The sequence below is a fragment of the Channa argus genome, chromosome 11, assembly GCF_033026475.1.
Source record: "Channa argus isolate prfri chromosome 11, Channa argus male v1.0, whole genome shotgun sequence".
Lineage (NCBI taxonomy): Eukaryota > Metazoa > Chordata > Actinopteri > Anabantiformes > Channidae > Channa > Channa argus.
The window spans coordinates 27,024,600-27,041,973 of record NC_090207.1 but is presented as its reverse complement, the minus strand read 5'-3'; the positions used below and the strand labels follow the sequence as shown (position 1 = coordinate 27,041,973).

Sequence of the window (17,374 nt, the reverse complement as noted above, 5' to 3'; positions counted from 1 at the left end):
CCACAGGCTCATAAGGTAGCTGTAATTAAACCACTACTGAAAAACCCTGTCTTGACGAAGGTAATAAAAAACAATAATAAACAAACAATTTGTAAATTTTACAATTTGTTAAATTCAAGTGCATTCCTGCAGTGGACCTAACTGGTATATATGATACAACAAATGCCACTTCAGCCACATAAATACACTTTTGAAGTATAGAAAAACATGTTAATATGTCCTTCTTAATCATACAGATATATTAGCATATAAACATACATGCTCCATGGAGTTTGTCCCCAATATTTGCTACATATCAGGTATCTTTTTGACACAGTCACCATAAGGCTATGTGCAGCCACAGTCTACAGTATACAGAGCATAATAGTGAGCGTGGTCCAGGGAAAGTCCACGTTGCAAACACCCACCTTGCCAACACATGAGATCATATTACTAAAAGATGATACCAGGCCGTGTCATAACGTTAGGGCGTTGGTGCAGGCCCAGCTGGTTGCACCAGCGGAGGGTCTAGTTCTACTGTGTGTAGCTTCAGGATTCTGTGAGCTGTAGTACTAAGTGAATGTATTCATTTTTTTTTTCATACAATGATCTTTACATCTACAAATCATATTGTTTTCATCATCAAAAGGTTACCATCAAAAAAACTGGCCACCTGGATGCACAGTGTAAGAGCCAAAACAGCTAACAGTTATTGTTATTTTGTGTTATATAATTTCACTATAGTAAATCGTAATTGTTCCATCTATTTATAGTAAATTGATCATGTGGGCCTGGGCGGCGGCACATGTGCAGTGAAGAATAGGAGACTTGTAAGAAAGGAAAAAGAATGGAGAACGGCAAAAGGTGTTGAGTTGGCACGAAACTGGTTTTGACTGTATATTAGGATAAGAAAAGACAAAGTCGATTAGTGGATTCCCTGTCAATAATTGAAAGAAACTCAGTTAAAGGACATTAAGATGGAAAAATGAACAGTTTTTGTCTGATGCCAATAAATCATCAAAAAGCAGTTCGGATTGACTCATCTATGAAGCCGTAAGTCTGTGGAACATTACATGAGTAAAACGTTTTGTCTGGAAGGTGTTATTGATAAGAGGCAGCACCAACACACAGAGCTTTTGGTGGATAGAGGCTGACAGGAAGTTCACTTCCACTGTGATTCATGCAAAAGGCAGGGACCTAGAAACCACCAGGGTTTATGGGAAATGTAGTTTTAATTAGAGACAGGCCATTCTGAGAAAGGAAAGAGTCTCTGCAATGCAGTGGGTGTCAGGAGGTTCACTCATGCTGACCAATAAACAATCACATGGGCTGGTGATCAAACCACCTACCACAGAACTGGTGGATGCCACATTATGAATAATACTCTCACCCACAGTTCAACCAGCAGGTTGGCATGTTTATTTTTTGGTGAGCAGGGGCTTAACTGTTTTCCATGCAATGTGTTTCAGACGGTAAAATGATTTTGGTGATCCCTTGACTTGTCAGCACCATTATCAGGTCACCATTTGTCTAGTTCTGGAGTTCTGTTGTTTATGACCAAATACCTGCAAAAATTAGAATTTCCCCACTATCACAGTAAACATAGTATCTGCCATTCATTTAAACAGCACAGCTGTTTTAATTAATTAATTAGACTTTAGGGTTATATTCTCCTGTATTTATCATGCTAAATGATCTGCACTTACATAGCACTTTTCTACCTATCGGCACTCATAGCACTCTACACTGCTTCTTATTCACCCATTCACACTCACAATCACACACAGACAGGTGAGCTGTTATGCAGAGCTACACTCACCAGGAGCAACTTAGTTGGTCTAAGTTCTTAAACATGTGACCGGAAGAGCCAGGGATCGAACCAACAACTGAGGGAGTGGTGGACAACCAATCTACCTTCCTGCACCACAGTTGCCCCATGTGAGTGTTCGTTTTTACTTTGACGTAAAAAACAGTACAGTACAGTGCATTTGTATAAAATGAATTGCCATAGCCTTTATTTAGTAAACACAAATAATATATGATATCATTCGAGGGCATTGCCGTAAAGGTTGCTCTTATTTCAAACCCCGGCTTTGTTCTTGGTATAAATGTTGACTGAGCTTTTGTTGTTCTGGTATTGGCTCATAGATCACTCTCCCTCTGGACGTCAGTTTTTCCTCATCTTTATATGAAACATGCACCTACTTATCTTTGTCATTATTCTGTATGTCCCATTTGCACTTCGTAGCCCAAGTTGTGAAAAATGTAACATGTACGGTAGAAATTATCACTTCTGTCAATAGCATTGAAGAATACAACTTCGCTGTGTATAGATAAAATCAAAGAAAAATATTTTTACTGTAATAACAATGCCAGAAAGAATGCATACACATAAAACATCCTGAGCAGGTGCTGAGACAAAACACAATACCACAACCCAGAGCAATGAAACCAGCATATTGTGAATATACTTCATTCATTCCTTTGAGTTCTTTATTCAGCTACAGATAACTGAATTGTGGAAGAATAAACCACAGTGGAAGCATGAAACAAGCAGGTTTCCTCAGTGTCTGGATTCACAACAATGTTCTCAGTGATGACTTGGTTTCGATCCTTGTAGGGAATTTATTGTTCAATAATATTAGGTTGCCCACACACAGGTGCACTTATTCTTTTAATAAAGTGGTTATTTAGAAATTCCGTCACAAGTTATACACTAAACTATAGCTAATGCATACATATGTTGATTTGTAAGTGAATGCTTTCGGATTTGACAGAATAAGATACAAGTCTACAGTCTATGGTGTTTTTGCAGGTCCTGTTTCAAAATCTTGCGGAGCAAGAAACATGATTTGTTGTGCTATGCTGCCACCTAGTGACCATTTAGAATTTCACATGGGGTGATATTGTACTAACTGTTACAGAAGCTCAAGCAGGAAATGAAGAGAATTTCTTTTGACAATTTTAGTTGTAACTAAAAATGTTCTACTGTTAAACTACTGCTGAAAAATATGCATGATTCTTGATTCTAAGGTCAATCAGAAAGGCATTTTACTTAATGTTTGTAATATGATGATAGTGATAGTGTGGAAAGGTGAAGAATTTTCTGGTACCCACAAATTTAAGACGCATTTAGACTAACTTAATGTATACAATATTAGCTGCACTGCAAAACTGGTCATAACTTATATACACCAATCAGCTAAAACATCAAGTACACCTGTGCAATTTAATGCTATCCAATACAATGGCTCGGCCATGCATTCTACGTTTTAAGGTTGAAACTGTCAGAAAGATGATGATTTTACTGTGTGTATTTATGTGTTTATTATTATTATACTGGAGTGCATTATAAGAAGAGGTGGTTCTAAAGTTTTAGCCACCATTTTGAAAAGTGATTTATACAATAGAAACATCTATGGATTCAGCATTTTTCCCAAAAACACTTTGTGGACATGTGGTCTGGTGGAGCTGAGGATAAATTGCCAGTCAATTTTGACTCCTTGTGTTTTCACCCAGGGACGTGTGTATTATTCGTATTTCAGCTGTGATGGCTTTGTTTATAATATTGAATGCAGGCCTATCTTAATGAGCACATGGTGCAGCCAAAGATATAGTTGCAAGAAAAAGTAATGGGACTGCTTGTAATTTCCTGGTTTTCTGATTTATTAGTCATGAAATTTGATTTGATCTTTACCAAAGTCACAACAAACACAATATTTCGATTTCTCTAACAGTTATAATCACTTTATGTTTTTATTGAACACATCAATTTAACATACAAAGTGCTTTTGAGAAAAGTAATGACAAAACTAGGCTTCTTATGTCACTAAACCTAAATGGAGCTAGGTGTTCTCCAATCTGTAGTCTAATGAAATGAAAATAGAGGTGTGGTTTAGAGCTACTTTCCTACTTAAAAAGACTCAACAGTTTCAGTGTCCATTCACAATCAGCATCAGCTGAAGTGAGCCATGCCTCACAAAATGAGATCTCAAAAGACCTATACTCAAGAGTTGTTGAATTGCATGTAGCTGGATAAGGTAATAGAGTAATTTTAAAGACTTAAATATTTATCAGTCCACAGTCACATTGTCTATGAACAGAAACTCAACACCAAGCCAAAAATTAGACCAGTTGGCTTTCTCCATGGTTTCCCTTTAGTATCAATAACCGGACACCGTGGAATTTAAGCACAGAGAGATCCAGCTAAGATTTAAACCAGTAAACTCAGTCGTGTAACTTAAGTGCAATTAGATGTAAGTGCTAACCCCTTCACCACTATGCTGCCCCAAAGTGCAAAGTGCAGTGCCCCAAAGAACCCTATAATTCAGAGGACATGAATGGATCTACAAAGACATAAAAGTCGAGGAAGAAGACACAGGACAGGAGGTACATACTGTAAGTCATGAAAGAGCTTGGCCAATATTGTGTGTAAGTCTGATGAGAATCTCTGTTCTATGTCAGACTAGGATGCTAAGGGTGAATAATTGTGTTTTCTTTTTGCAGTTTAATGCCCTGCTCAGCCAGCCCACGTGCTGAAGTGAGCCGGTTTTCAGATTCAATGAAGTCGAGGAATTCTAATACTTCTTTTGTGTATAGTTGTGAGTGGATTTGTATAAAAGCTTCTTTCATTTGTGTTACATTGGTTTTATGGACATTTCTGTACAATAATTAATAAAATAACATAAATATGTTGGTCATGATATTCATGCATTTTCTTCTGTTTCTGAAAATAAAATCTAACCCAGACTCTTTAGAGTATATCATCAGAAAAGTACACATGCTAAAAGTGTTTAGATTGAGTCACACACACGCAACCACACACACACAACCGGTTACACAGCCAAGTGTAACCGAGTTAGATCCTATGAACCATATATGAACGTTGTTGTGGTAAATTCAGGGCTTTATAAATCACTGTATACCTTCAAATGAAATCATTAATTTTGCATCAGGACATCAGGTATTCTGCCTTTGTTCATGGTTGTTTGAATTGTGTACTGTGTTTTGCCCAGGTTTTAAAAATTATGCTTAAGTAGTTTTGCTTAATTAGTAGTAGTTAAATAGTTAAGTAGGTAAACTTGGGGTTGGATTTAACATTACATAGTTTTGAGTGAAGAATTCATTTAATGGCTGAAGTTTGTGAATGCGGTTGTGCAGTTATGCATGTTTAGCTAAGAGTTCTGAATTTAAAAAAAGCTTATATAAAATATTCCCATTCAGTTATGATGAAGTCAGGTGTATAATATAAATGTTATTTAGCATATTTCGCCACAGTGGTTAGCGTTTGCTTCCTCACATGTGAATAAGTGATCGCTGGATAGGGATAAGTTAAGGTGATGGATGGATTATTCAGCATAGTTTTAGTGAGAAGCTATCTCCCTTTTTCAGAAATGCCTTAATTACATAAACAGTTACACACTTCATCTCCTGGAAACTGCTCAACCACAGTCTGACCTGTGGCAACAGAGCAACTCCACTAAAGTTTTCAGGGTTTAGGATGTTTAAGGGGCACCACATTAGTACTGATAAAGGAGGGGCAAGCAGTGCTATTAGTGAAAAGTAAATCTTCCATTGATATACACTGACTCTATGGACTAAGTCTACTCCTATAATGTAAAATGTGCGTAAAAACCTCCATAATGAGGCTAAATTATATTTACTGAATCATTTTTTAATCATTTTGTGACAAAACATTTCTATAGTAACATAATATGTAAAGGGCCAATCCCACATTGTTTAACTAACTTTGCTTACTTTATTTTGGATCATAATGCAAAGAAAAGCATTTAGAATTAAGACAATTTTATAAGATAAGCTGTTTCAGCTGATAATTGTCAATGGATATGGGTATAGTTGGGTAAAAAAATCTGTTTGGTATTACAGAGATCATCCAGTGCGCGGGTTTTCCCTGGACTCACTCCAGTCTCCTCGCTGCGGTTTTTCCGTATTCTATCCACCAGAAGCACAGCCTTTACACTGAAAAGCAAAAGTAAAGTGATAAAGCCAAAGCAGAAGAAGCATATTGTTGTTACAGGAAACTTCTTTAGACTGCACCAGATAAGAATATGGAAACAATGTACCAGCTGACTCAAAGGTAACATCCTTTTGATTGTGTAGTGACCAGTGAGTATTTCTACTGCTGTGGTATTAAATAGATGCACGAGAAAACCCCAGCAGCCACTGGATGGTGCCACAGGAAGTTAGGTGTATAATATAAATATTAAATGTATAGTATATATGAAATGAGATAAAGAAAAGGCAATATGGTAGTAGAATAAAGTGCAGGAAATTAAAGTGACTTTAAATTGTACTTAAGTAAATGCACTGTTTGTTTTCCCACTACTGGTCTAGACCTAAACCACAGCCTGACATGACTTCACAGTTATTCCTGTATGAAGCTACAAACTTGTAGCCTTATGAATACATGTTCTAAATTTAAAGTTCAGACAAATATTCAAAATTGTGCTAATTTACCTAGTGGCAGGACATTTTTCTCGAAGTATCCCGGCATTGCCATGTTTCCAGGTTTTCGGTACTGCCCAACCACAAAGGCTTTTTTTCCATCACTGGCCATGCCCACTCCCACTTCAGTGGTGTCCTTCCAAACCACCTGAGTGAAATGACCTGTAGGAGGAAACACAGCATCAAGTTAGGTTAAAGTCTGGACCCAACTTGATCTTATAATGTTGTGTAAAATGTATAAGTGTAAATTGTATTGTATGTGCATATGTACAGATCCGTCCAAAAGGTTTTTTTTCAGTGTACACTGAAGACCTTGGGTCAGAATGTCAGCATTTATTTCATAGATAGACCCCCCCCCCCCCCCCCCCCCCCACCACCCCCCACCCCACCCCAACACCAAACAAAATAATTAAAATAAAAAAACTGATGCAGGATGCAGATAAAGGCTGGGAAAGCCTATCAAAAGAAGGAACTAACATTTAAGTGATGTTTAACCACATATTGAGTTACTTAAGATAAATATTACTTACTTTAAAACTATCTGCTCCAGTACTGGAGCAGAATTTTAAATTTTATGGTGTTTAAATTTTATGGAGGCGTAAATAGCATTAAATAAAAGCTGAATTCCTGAACTTTAATTTCACAGCCAGCTTTTCATCTCAAAGACAAATAACTAATGAACTGTTGTATAAAACCTTTCACGGAGGTCGAAGGTCCATATCAAGCTGTTTTATATGGTTTATTGTTCTTAATGATCCACAAAATCTGTTTATGTGATAAAATTCAGTGCAGTTCGCTTGTGTTTTTTTTTTTTTTTTTTACCAGTATTGTTCCTAAACCCAGGGTTGCTCCAGTTGTAGTCTTTGATCTCTGCATACCATTTATCCACAGCTTCTTTCCCTGAAAGTAAAAGACAAAAACTTTAGACACATCAGATAATGACAATAGGAACATTTAAGATGTCAAATCAGTTTTTGACTGACTGGATTGACTGGATTCAGAGTGGGTTTATCTAACTGGTAAACTGCAATGCTAAATAATTCCACTAATGTAAAAATAAAAATCCCAAATTGACAGTCATAGTGTTACATTGTATACCTGTATCAGAAATGTCCATGTCTGGTATTGGCCACCGTAACATACTACTAAAACCAGTTTTTTGTTGAAGGTGATGGTCCCATTTTATTATCAGATAAAAATGAATCAGCTTCAAATAAAAGAATAAATGTTACTTCAGCATACCAAACAAACATCTTATTCTCATATTCTCACATCTTCCTTATGAGGAAGACGATCAGATGATCAAGTTGGCTCCAGACTTTAACCTAACTTGATGCTGTGTTTCCCCCTACAGGTCATTTTACTCAGGTGGTTTGGAAAGATGATCATCTTCCTCATAAGGAAGATGATCATCTGATTATCTTCCTTGTGAGGATCTGGGTTAGAGGTTGGGTTAGAGGAAGGTTAGCTATGTAAGGCACCTGTCAGGTTCAGAGAGGCTGAACTGAACATAGTGAAGATGTTCTCCCCATCCTTTGTGTCACTGTGTTGCAGGGTTCCAGTTGCCAGCAGGTGATTGGCCCAACTCTGAGCTGAAGCATTGAGCTCAGCATTGAGCTTCAGTGCTGGTGCACTGTGCTTCGCTCTGTAGGCGTTGTGGGTTTTCAGGAACTCCTGCTGAAAGCTTTCAGCTATAAATAAAAGGACATTATCGATTGATGAGCTTTCAGTGCTTAGCAGAAAACATGTAATGAGTGAGGCTGGTATGTTCAAACACTGTTGATAAGATGATTCATGCTGTGTGGGCAAAAATTCAAACAATGCACTTACTTGTCATTGTGTCTGTGGTTTTAATGCTGAAATGAATTAAAAACAGAGCTTAAAAAATACACTCTGGCAAATGGAAAAATAAGAACAAATATCCAACGTATAATTACACAAAACAAGCCTGGTGCTCATTTACAATGAGATAATGATGATGTACAGAGTAACTTCAGTCTGGGGCCTATTGCAGCTGCTACCACAAATAATGAAATATTTGGTATTACTCACCTGAGTGTTTTGCCACTGAGATCTGGAGTAATGTTCTGCAAATAGACAGTTCCTTCCCTTCACTCGAAGGCAGTATTTATATACGAGCCCAGCCTCTCCTTCCTCTTCTTTTTATGTAGGAGGAGACAGAAACCCATTCATTTCCTGTAAAAATGTTATGGTGCAACTTTGTAGCACACAGTGCTGTGATGTGCTGCACCTGATTTCACTATAATGACTGCTAAGTATATTATCCCGATTACGGGATTATGAGATTTGCTGAATTTGTGGTTAACATAGACAAACATGAAGAGATCAATGTGCTTTTTAAGTAATTTTCATTTGTTTGTTGAATTTAGGTCTAATTTAGGTCTTATTAAATTACCAGCAGCGGCAGACAATCACTGTAAGATGGTGGGAGGTTGGGGTGTCTGTACATGGCTTAACTATGTAGCTCCTGTTTGCATTTTCTTGTGTCTCATTGTTTATTCAATGCCTTTATTAGTCACTTCTAGCTCAAATAAACTTAGCTTGAATCAGGGTGCTAACATGTACATGTTATCTGTCAATATCTGCAAATTCCAAATTGCATAAAGAAAATAGGATGACTTCAGTGGGCATTCACATAATTTATTTATGTCATGAGTATTTCAGAAAAAAAGATTACATTACGCCTAATCGTAGTTTGCTTTATCAAAATGCCAGCATTTCCCCTTCAGGAAAGAGGTTTAACTCTTAACCTAAGAGCTTTTGTGAAATTCAGTGTTTTGTTAGTACCTGTACCTTTGTTTGTAACTGGAGCCCTGTCTTTTGATTCATACGTCCATAGAAGCTTCTACTAAAGTGTTTAAAGCTTATCTACGTGTGTTCATGTGTGAGGATTTGCAAGTCTTACTGAAAAAGAATGTTTTTTTTACACTGGTCTTATTTCATTTTTGACGTTCTAATATGTGTAAAATCTCTTTTCAATAAATGCTTTTTTAAATCAAATTTCATGTGTGAATGTGATTCATTGTAAATTCGAATTAGTTAATATTAAATAAAAAAGCATGCAGACCAATTGCCTTAACAAAACTGTCTTTAAGGCTCTGGATTAACAATAATAGACACTTGAAACTCGGCCTTGGAACAATGGTTAACCTTTCCAGAACTGTGAGACCTACAAAAACAAGGACAAGCCAAGAAGACGTCAATGACTCACTCAGGAAACCACAAAAGATCCAAGGACAATTTCCAAGGAACTGCAGACGTCTATCATATAGTAAAGATCAGATTAATGACTTGACAGTGCGAATGGGGGAGAAATGGCATCAGGGGAGAGCGGTGAAGTTAAAACTACTAACCCATAACTATATTAAACAAATAGTTTAGTAGAATCTTTTAGTCCTAATATGTACAGGATGGTATTTTATTTCTACTTGGTACCCCTGTCTCCCTTTTAGAAATACTCATCAAATTTCACCTCATCAATAGAACAAACCTGGGCAAAAACCCACAGTCTCTGTTGTGTGCAAAAATGCAGTTCAATGCTGAGACTCACATGAATGTTCAACAGTTCATCTAAACTATATTAAATCAGCATCTTTAAAAGTTACAGTGTATTGAACACAGTTTTATTAGGTACACCTGTACAATCCAAGGCAATCCAATACAGCAGTTCTGTCCCTCAGATGCTTCTTTTCTTATTTTTGCAAGACTGCTAGTGTTTTGGTTAGATCATTTATTTTTAATTGGGTGGCCAAAACATTACAGCCACCTCTTCTTACTGTATAATGCCCTCTTTTACAACTCCACTTAACTCAATAATAAATAGAGAGTAGAATTATTACCTTTCTGACTGTTTTAACTTAAAAACTGAGAAATTATAGCATCGTAAAAGTAGAATTCATGGCAGAGCAGGTACAGGTGTACTTAAAAAAGTGGCCATTAAGTGTATGTGTACAGCTTAGTATGAGACACAAAGAAGGAACTTGTTTTCACAAGTGACTACTTTAAGGTTCATGTCCTGTATAATTATACGCCGTAGAGAATGATCGGTTGAGAATGAAAGGTTCTACTCTATCATTTCATTATGAACATGGAAGTAATACTCTGGAACAATAAACTGAAAGCACCTTTAAACTCCGAGACAGGCTTCAAGTTGTTTCATGATGCAGTTTCATGATGACAAAAACTGCCTTGTACACCACTGATAAGCTGTGCCCTATAGGCCACCACTATTGAGAGAGGATGATTCCAATTTGATGTTGATGTCAATGCTTTTGACAGGTATAATGTTTAATCAGCAATATTTATACATTTAAAGGTAAAAAGTGACCCTGCATACACCACTAAATTCTTCTGTGTGTATAACCTAGCTTTACAACCTCACAATGTTTTAAAAATACAGGTTTATTCTCAGTACTTACTTGCACAAGGTATGTGCTCCAAGTCTAAAAATAATTCAGATGTCCACATAATAAACACTTAGTGGTATTGTGATTTTCAGTCTGTTTAGATTCCACTGAAATGGTGAGTCTATTGTGTGTATTGCAAGAGAAACATGCAGTATAGAGTAGAAACCAGAAAGGAAGTACGGAGTATTTATAACTAACTGTGTTGTTTTCCTTTGAAGGAGCAAGTTAAAGCTGCAAAATGAGTGACTGTATACTTAAAGAGACAGACATTACTTAGATTGTTGTATAGTCATTATAGGGCTGCAGTGAACATTGATTACAAGGAAAACATAAAAGAGAGAAATAAGAGATATATAATTACAAATGTGGCATACAAGACTCGCAGAGATACAAGAAATGTAAAAGAGAAAGAAGTGTCATCACATTGCCGTTATGAGTTAAATGCCTGAATTGATTGCTAAAACCAGGCTTATAGTGGCCACCAACCGACCATAGGGTTGGAGGTTCCCACCCCACTCTTCTCAACCACATGTTAAAGTGTCCCTGGACAAGACACTGAACCCCCAACAGCCCATCCCCACCCCCAAGCCGTGCAGTGCTGGTCCCAAGCCTGGTAGAAATTAGGGAGGGTTGTGTCAGGAAGGGAATTTGGCAGAAAAACTCTGCCAGATCAACATGTGGACCCTGAATCTACAGGATAAGCTGAAAGAACAACAACAACAAAAAGTCCAGTCTAAAGCAACTTTTTATTGTTTTGTTATAAGTCATGTGACATATCTTATTTGATGATAACTGAATTAAGTAAAAGCACAACATTTTATCAGCAGCAAACCATGTTTGTTCAGTTCCTTAACATAATGCAATTCGGATGTCTTTGGGTATAACCCTAAACCAGACAATGTTTGCACAGTTTTAATGCCATGTTTTGAACTACAGATGGCTCAGTGATTTGGAGCTGACTGCTGGGGGACCGCCATGAATAACTCAGATAACCTCCCCTCCTCTAATCTCCCCCATTTACTACAGTATTAAATTAACTTTGTGTGTTCTTTCTCTCATACTTGCCTTTCTCCCTCTCTGTCTCTCTCTCTCTGTCCCTTTTGCAGGTGTCCCCGGATTTAGAACTGTGTGTTTCCAGAGTGCAGCCACTGGTCCTACCAACCTACCCAGTGTTTTGTTGTTGATCATGTTTCTTGTTTTCTATTCACAATCACTTACATTTCATTTTAATTATGTCTGCATGGATTTCTTTTACACATATTGCACATTGCATTCAGCACCACATAATTTAAATAAACTATTCATCTCTACCATATCTGTTACTGTGTTCTTAATATAAGAATATTCTATAAGATAATGAAGAGTGGAAAGGCAGTTGGTCCTGATGACAAACCTGTGGAGGTATGGATGTGTCTAGGAGAGGTGCAAGTAGAGTTTCTGACTAGTTTGTTTAACAAGATCTTGGAGAGTGAGAAGGTACCCGAGGAATGGAGAAGTGTACTGGTGCCCATTTTTAAGAACAAGGGAGATGTGCAGAGCTGTGGCAACTACAGATGAATAAAGCTGATGAGGCCAGTAGTATAAGACCGACACCAAAGCGCGTGCACGTGCGTGTCCATGAGTGTGCATGTATCGTGCGTATAGTGCATGAGTGTGCGTGATGCCTATTGACCGTTAGTTACCCCATAACCCCTCCTCCTCCTCCTCCTCCTCCTCCCTAATCACATGAGTATGCATGTACATAGCATGTAGTGCATGAGTGTAAATGATGCCTATTGACCGTTAGTTACCCCTCCTCCTTCTCCTCCCTAATTACATGAGTGTGCATGTACCACCACTAGGGTTGTTCGCGTGATGGTTCATAGTAAAATGACATCTGTCAGTTACAATAAAATCAACTGTTTTCAACGTCACGTGTTAAAGGGAACACCTCTTTTAAAACTTGTATATAGTTTAAGAAGTAACCTCGTTATTATCGACCTATCGATTGTTGCCGCTAACGCTGTTGAAGCTGTTGCTGCTACTGAATTAAAAAAAAACAAAAAACAAAGAAAAATCGCCATCGGTGACCATCCCGTGCTATTGCCGCTAATATTTTTCTCCACACAAGATCAAAAAATGGCATACATTACGGGTAAGTTTTTTTGTTTTTGTTTTTTAATAAACCATATACAATATAGTACTTATACATATATATTTAAAACTATATTAAGAAATGTTTAAAAGTGTTATATGCGTTCTTGCTAAAGGCCTCCTTCAACAGGGCAGTTCCATGCAAAACAGAGCCGTGCTGAATTGTGTGTGTAGAGTGTCTCTTCCATAGTTTGTAAGCAGTTCCAGAATGGCTCTGTATGGATATGTATTTGATGCCTGAGTAATCAAATGATCCCCTAACGTGATGTCCACTTGTGAAAAAAGTGATGCTCCCGGATAATTCACAAATCCCACATTTGCAGCATTTGCAATATTTTACCCGTCAGGGATAGTGATTTTGACGCGGGTGTACAGGTATGTATTATTTAGGTCTAGATAGTCTTCTCCACTTGATGAAATGTAAAATTCCAGAGGCCCGTGGGGAGTGATCGGAGACTGGCGGTATTTCAACATATGTGGCTTTCTCAATACTGGTCTGTGTGTAGGGTATGGTGAAAAGGTCTAGTTCGCTCTTTACACACTCTTGCGACTGTCTGTGAATCAGAGCCATTGTTTATTTCAGAAGATATCGGAGCTTGTCAGGTCTGCTCTGTGTGTGGTCCTGCCTCTTTTGCGACAAGGTTTCTTCTTAGCAATCCTTACTGTTTTACACAATTTTCTACTGGTTTTGGGCTCTGTGACGCCACGCTTATATCCCACAGGAGGTCTTTTTATTGGTCTTTTACAATACACCGCTAGTGCTTCTGCGTACTTCTTGCAATATTAGACACCACATCACCCACAATCCCCGTTGCTGCTTTCTTCAGATGAGGAGTGGCAAGACTGAATCCCCGTCTTAGTTGCTCTCGCTGCATTATACAATTTCTGTATACTGCCTAAACCTCCGGGGTGGGATGGATCATAATATATTTTATCCAGAGTGCTTTCCATGATCGCTTCAGAAAACATAAATGAACCAATAATTCTTTTAACATCTCTTTTATTTCAACGATGACACAAACAATTGCATTTATCGTTCATACTTTAACAACTGTCACTTAGAGAACAATTTCTTCACATCATCAACATTATAACTAAAAGATTAATACATTTGTTTTTATATCCTATACTATAACACACACACAATAATATTTCTTATTTATTTATTTATTTATTTATTTATTTATTTATTTATTTATTTATTTATTCATTCATTCATTCATTCATTCATTCATTCATTCATTCAACGACGCCAGGGATCGTAGGCCTCTCGGATGATTCGGTAATGTTTGGGGGGAGTTCTTCTTCTTCCACGCACCCACGTCTGAATGCTAAATAGACCTCCTGTTGATCATCCGGTTGGTCGTCAGTATATAAATTATACACAGGTGAAGGATCTGTTCGCGTAGGGGTTGTGGGTACCACAGCGTCATCCATAAAACCACTTCGGGCTGTCTCCTCTTCATAATACAACCTCTCTATAAAAAATATATATATAACATTTTGGTCAATAGACACACATACACACACACACACACACACACACACATTACATACATTAAAGTATAAACATGTCAATAATTACCATTTAATTTTCAGTAGTAGTCGACGTGTCTGATGATTCGGGGCATAGCCAGACAACTGAGGGTAGGCAGCCCATGCTGCGCAGTGCTCGGATTAGTAGTGAGAAAAAGACGTTTTCTAACAGCTTCATAATACGTGTAGACCGTGTCTTTCTGTGCTAGAGGATCGTCTCCATCGTTTCTTTGGAAGATTTCTGAAGGAATCAGCGGTACAGCATGTGCTAGCGGATCGTCTCCATCGTTTCTTCTCCTTTTAGCACTGGGTAGCCTATCGCCATGTTGGAGGTTTTCTATTTAAAAACAAAAAAACAACAACAAATATCACATTACCATATATCCTACTAATGACACTGTATTAATAATCTGATAAATAATATTATTTATTTAAGATATACACACACCGTTTTCACACTCCTGTCTATGAACTAAAACATTCCTGAATTCATGTGATGGGGCTTCTGTGATAGGCGGGTCGGCCCGTATCTCTTCAGCTTCCAGTTTTAAATATATATGTATAAGTACTATATTGTATATGGTTTATTAAAAAACAAAAACAAAAAAACTTACCCGTAATGTATGCCATTTTTTGATCTTGTGTGGAGAAAAATCTTAGCGGCAATAGCACGGGATGGTCACCGTTGGCGATTTTTCTTTGTTTTTTTTTTTTTTTAATTCAGTAGCAGCAACAGCTTCAACAGCGTTAGCGGCAACAATCGCTAGGTCGATAATAACGAGGCTACTTCTTAAACTATATACAAGTTTTAAAAGAGGTGTTCACTTTAACACGTAACGTTGAAAACAGTTGATTGGAGGACCCAAAGCTTTTATTGTAACTGACAGATGTCATTTTACTATGAACCATCACGCGAATAACCCTAGTGATGGTACATGCACACTCATCTGATTAGGAAGGAGGAGGAGGAGGAGGAGGAGGAGGGGTAACTAACGGTCAATAGGCATTATTTACACTCATGCACTACACGCTATGTACATGCATACTCATGTGATTAGGGAGGAGGAGGAGGAGGAGGACGGGTTATGGGGTAACTAACGGTCAATAGGCATCATGCACACTCATGCACTACACGCAATGTACATGCACACTCATGCACTATACGCACGATACATGCACACTCATGCACACGCACGTGCACGCGCTTTGGTGTCGGTCTTATACTACTGAGGCCTACCTTGAAGTTGTGGGAAAGAGTAGTGGAAGCTCGGCTAAGGGCTGAGGTGAGCATTTGTGAGCAGCAATATGGTTTCATGCCTAGAAAGAGTAGAACTGATGCAGTTTTTGCTTTGAGGTTGCTGATGGAGAAGTACAGAGAGGGTCATAGGGAGTTGCATTGTGTCTTCGTAGATTTAGAAAAAGCGTGTGACAGGGTGCCGAGAGAGGAGCTGTGGTATTGTATGAGGACGTCTGGAGTGGCAGAGAAGTATGTTAGAGTGGTGCAGGACATGTATGAGAGCTGTAAGACCATGGTGAGGTAAATGGTCTGCACTTATATAGCGCTTTTCTACCTATTGGCACTCAAAGCACTTTACTCTGCTTCTTATTCACCCATTCACACTCAATATCACACACACACACTCATACACCAGTGGGGGAGCTCACCAGGAGCAACTTATTTGGGGTTCGGTGTCTTGCTCAAGAACACTTCAACATATGACCGGAGGAGCTGGGGATTGAATCAACAACTGTGAGATTGGTGGACAACCACTCTACCTTCCTGCGGCACAGTCGCCCAGGTGTGCTGTAGATGTGACAGAGGAGTTTAAGGTGCAGGTGGGTCTGCATCAAGGATCGGTTCTGAGCCCCTTCTTGTTTGCTCTGGTGATGGTCAGGCTGACAGATGAGGTTAGACAGGAATCTCCATGGACTATGACATTTGCAGATGATATCGTGATTTGTGGTGAGAGCAGGGAGCAAGTGGAGGAAAATCTAGAGAGGTGGAGGTCTGCTCTGGAAAAAAGAGGAATGATAGTCACAGCAAGACGTGTTTGAATGAGAGGGACCCGAGTGGAACAGTGAGGTTACAGGGAGCAGAGGTGAAGAAGGTGCAAGACTTTAAGTACTTAGGGTCAACAGTTCAGAGCAATGGAGAGTGTGGAAAAGAGGTGAAGAGGCGAGTGCAGGCAGGTTGGAACGGGTGGAGAAAAGTGTCAGGTGTGTTGTGTGATAAAAGAGTATCAGCGAGAATGAAAGGAAAGGTGTTCAAGACGGTGGTGAGACCAGTGATGTTGTTCAGCTTAGAGTCAGTGGAACTGAACAAAAGACAGGAGGCAGAGCTGGAGGTAGCAGAGCTTAAGATGTTGAGGTTCTCTTTGGGAGTGACGAGGATGGACAGGATCAGGAATGAGGACATCAGAGGGACAGCTCATGTTAGATGTTAAGGAGATAAAGTTTGAGAGGCCAGATTGAGGTGGTTTGGACATGTCCAGAGAGAGTGTGAATTTAGGAAGACCAAACAGAGTTATGGATGTAGTGAGAGAGGACATGAAGTTACTTGGTGTGAGAGAAGAGGATGCAGATGATAGGGTTAGATGGAGGCACATGATTAGTTCAGATAATATCATCTGGTGGAGCTCTGGAAAAGCAGTTTGACCCAGATCACAACCTCCACCGTGTGAGCAACGAGATGGAATAATCTGAACTGAAGGTTCATCCAAGTGATGTCACCTGGAGGCATTTTTCAGATAGAAGAAGAGCGATATTTTAATATAGGAAATTCAGAGAGAAGTTTAAAAGCATTATTGTATATTTACAAAAGAAACTTAATTGTA

At 38.5% G+C, this 17,374-nt stretch overlaps 1 protein-coding gene across 1 annotated transcript; it reads right to left on the bottom strand.

Annotated features, from left to right (window-relative positions):
• Positions 1-2,047: 2,047 nt before the first annotated feature.
• On the bottom strand, positions 2,048-8,614 carry LOC137135873 (Golgi-associated plant pathogenesis-related protein 1-like). The gene is made up of 6 exons (XM_067520581.1): positions 8,497-8,614; positions 8,275-8,300; positions 7,926-8,135; positions 7,267-7,344; positions 6,457-6,606; positions 2,048-5,958 (listed from the first exon to the last, which is right to left on the bottom strand). The coding sequence occupies exons 2-6, from the start codon at positions 8,279-8,281 to the stop codon at positions 5,954-5,956; spliced, it is 450 nt and encodes a 149-aa protein (XP_067376682.1). The 5' UTR covers positions 8,282-8,300; positions 8,497-8,614; the 3' UTR covers positions 2,048-5,953.
• Between the last annotated feature and the right edge of the window lie 8,760 nt (positions 8,615-17,374).

Bases quoted from the DNA above. Each gene is read 5' to 3' on its own strand.
- LOC137135873 (XM_067520581.1), bottom strand. The intron at 7,345-7,925 runs GTGCCTTACATA...TTTTACTTTCAG, and splicing joins AGCCTCTCTGAACCTGACAG to GGAAAGAAGCTGTGGATAAA. The intron at 6,607-7,266 runs GTAAAAAAAAAA...TTCCTCCTACAG, and splicing joins TGGGTTTAGGAACAATACTG to GTCATTTCACTCAGGTGGTT.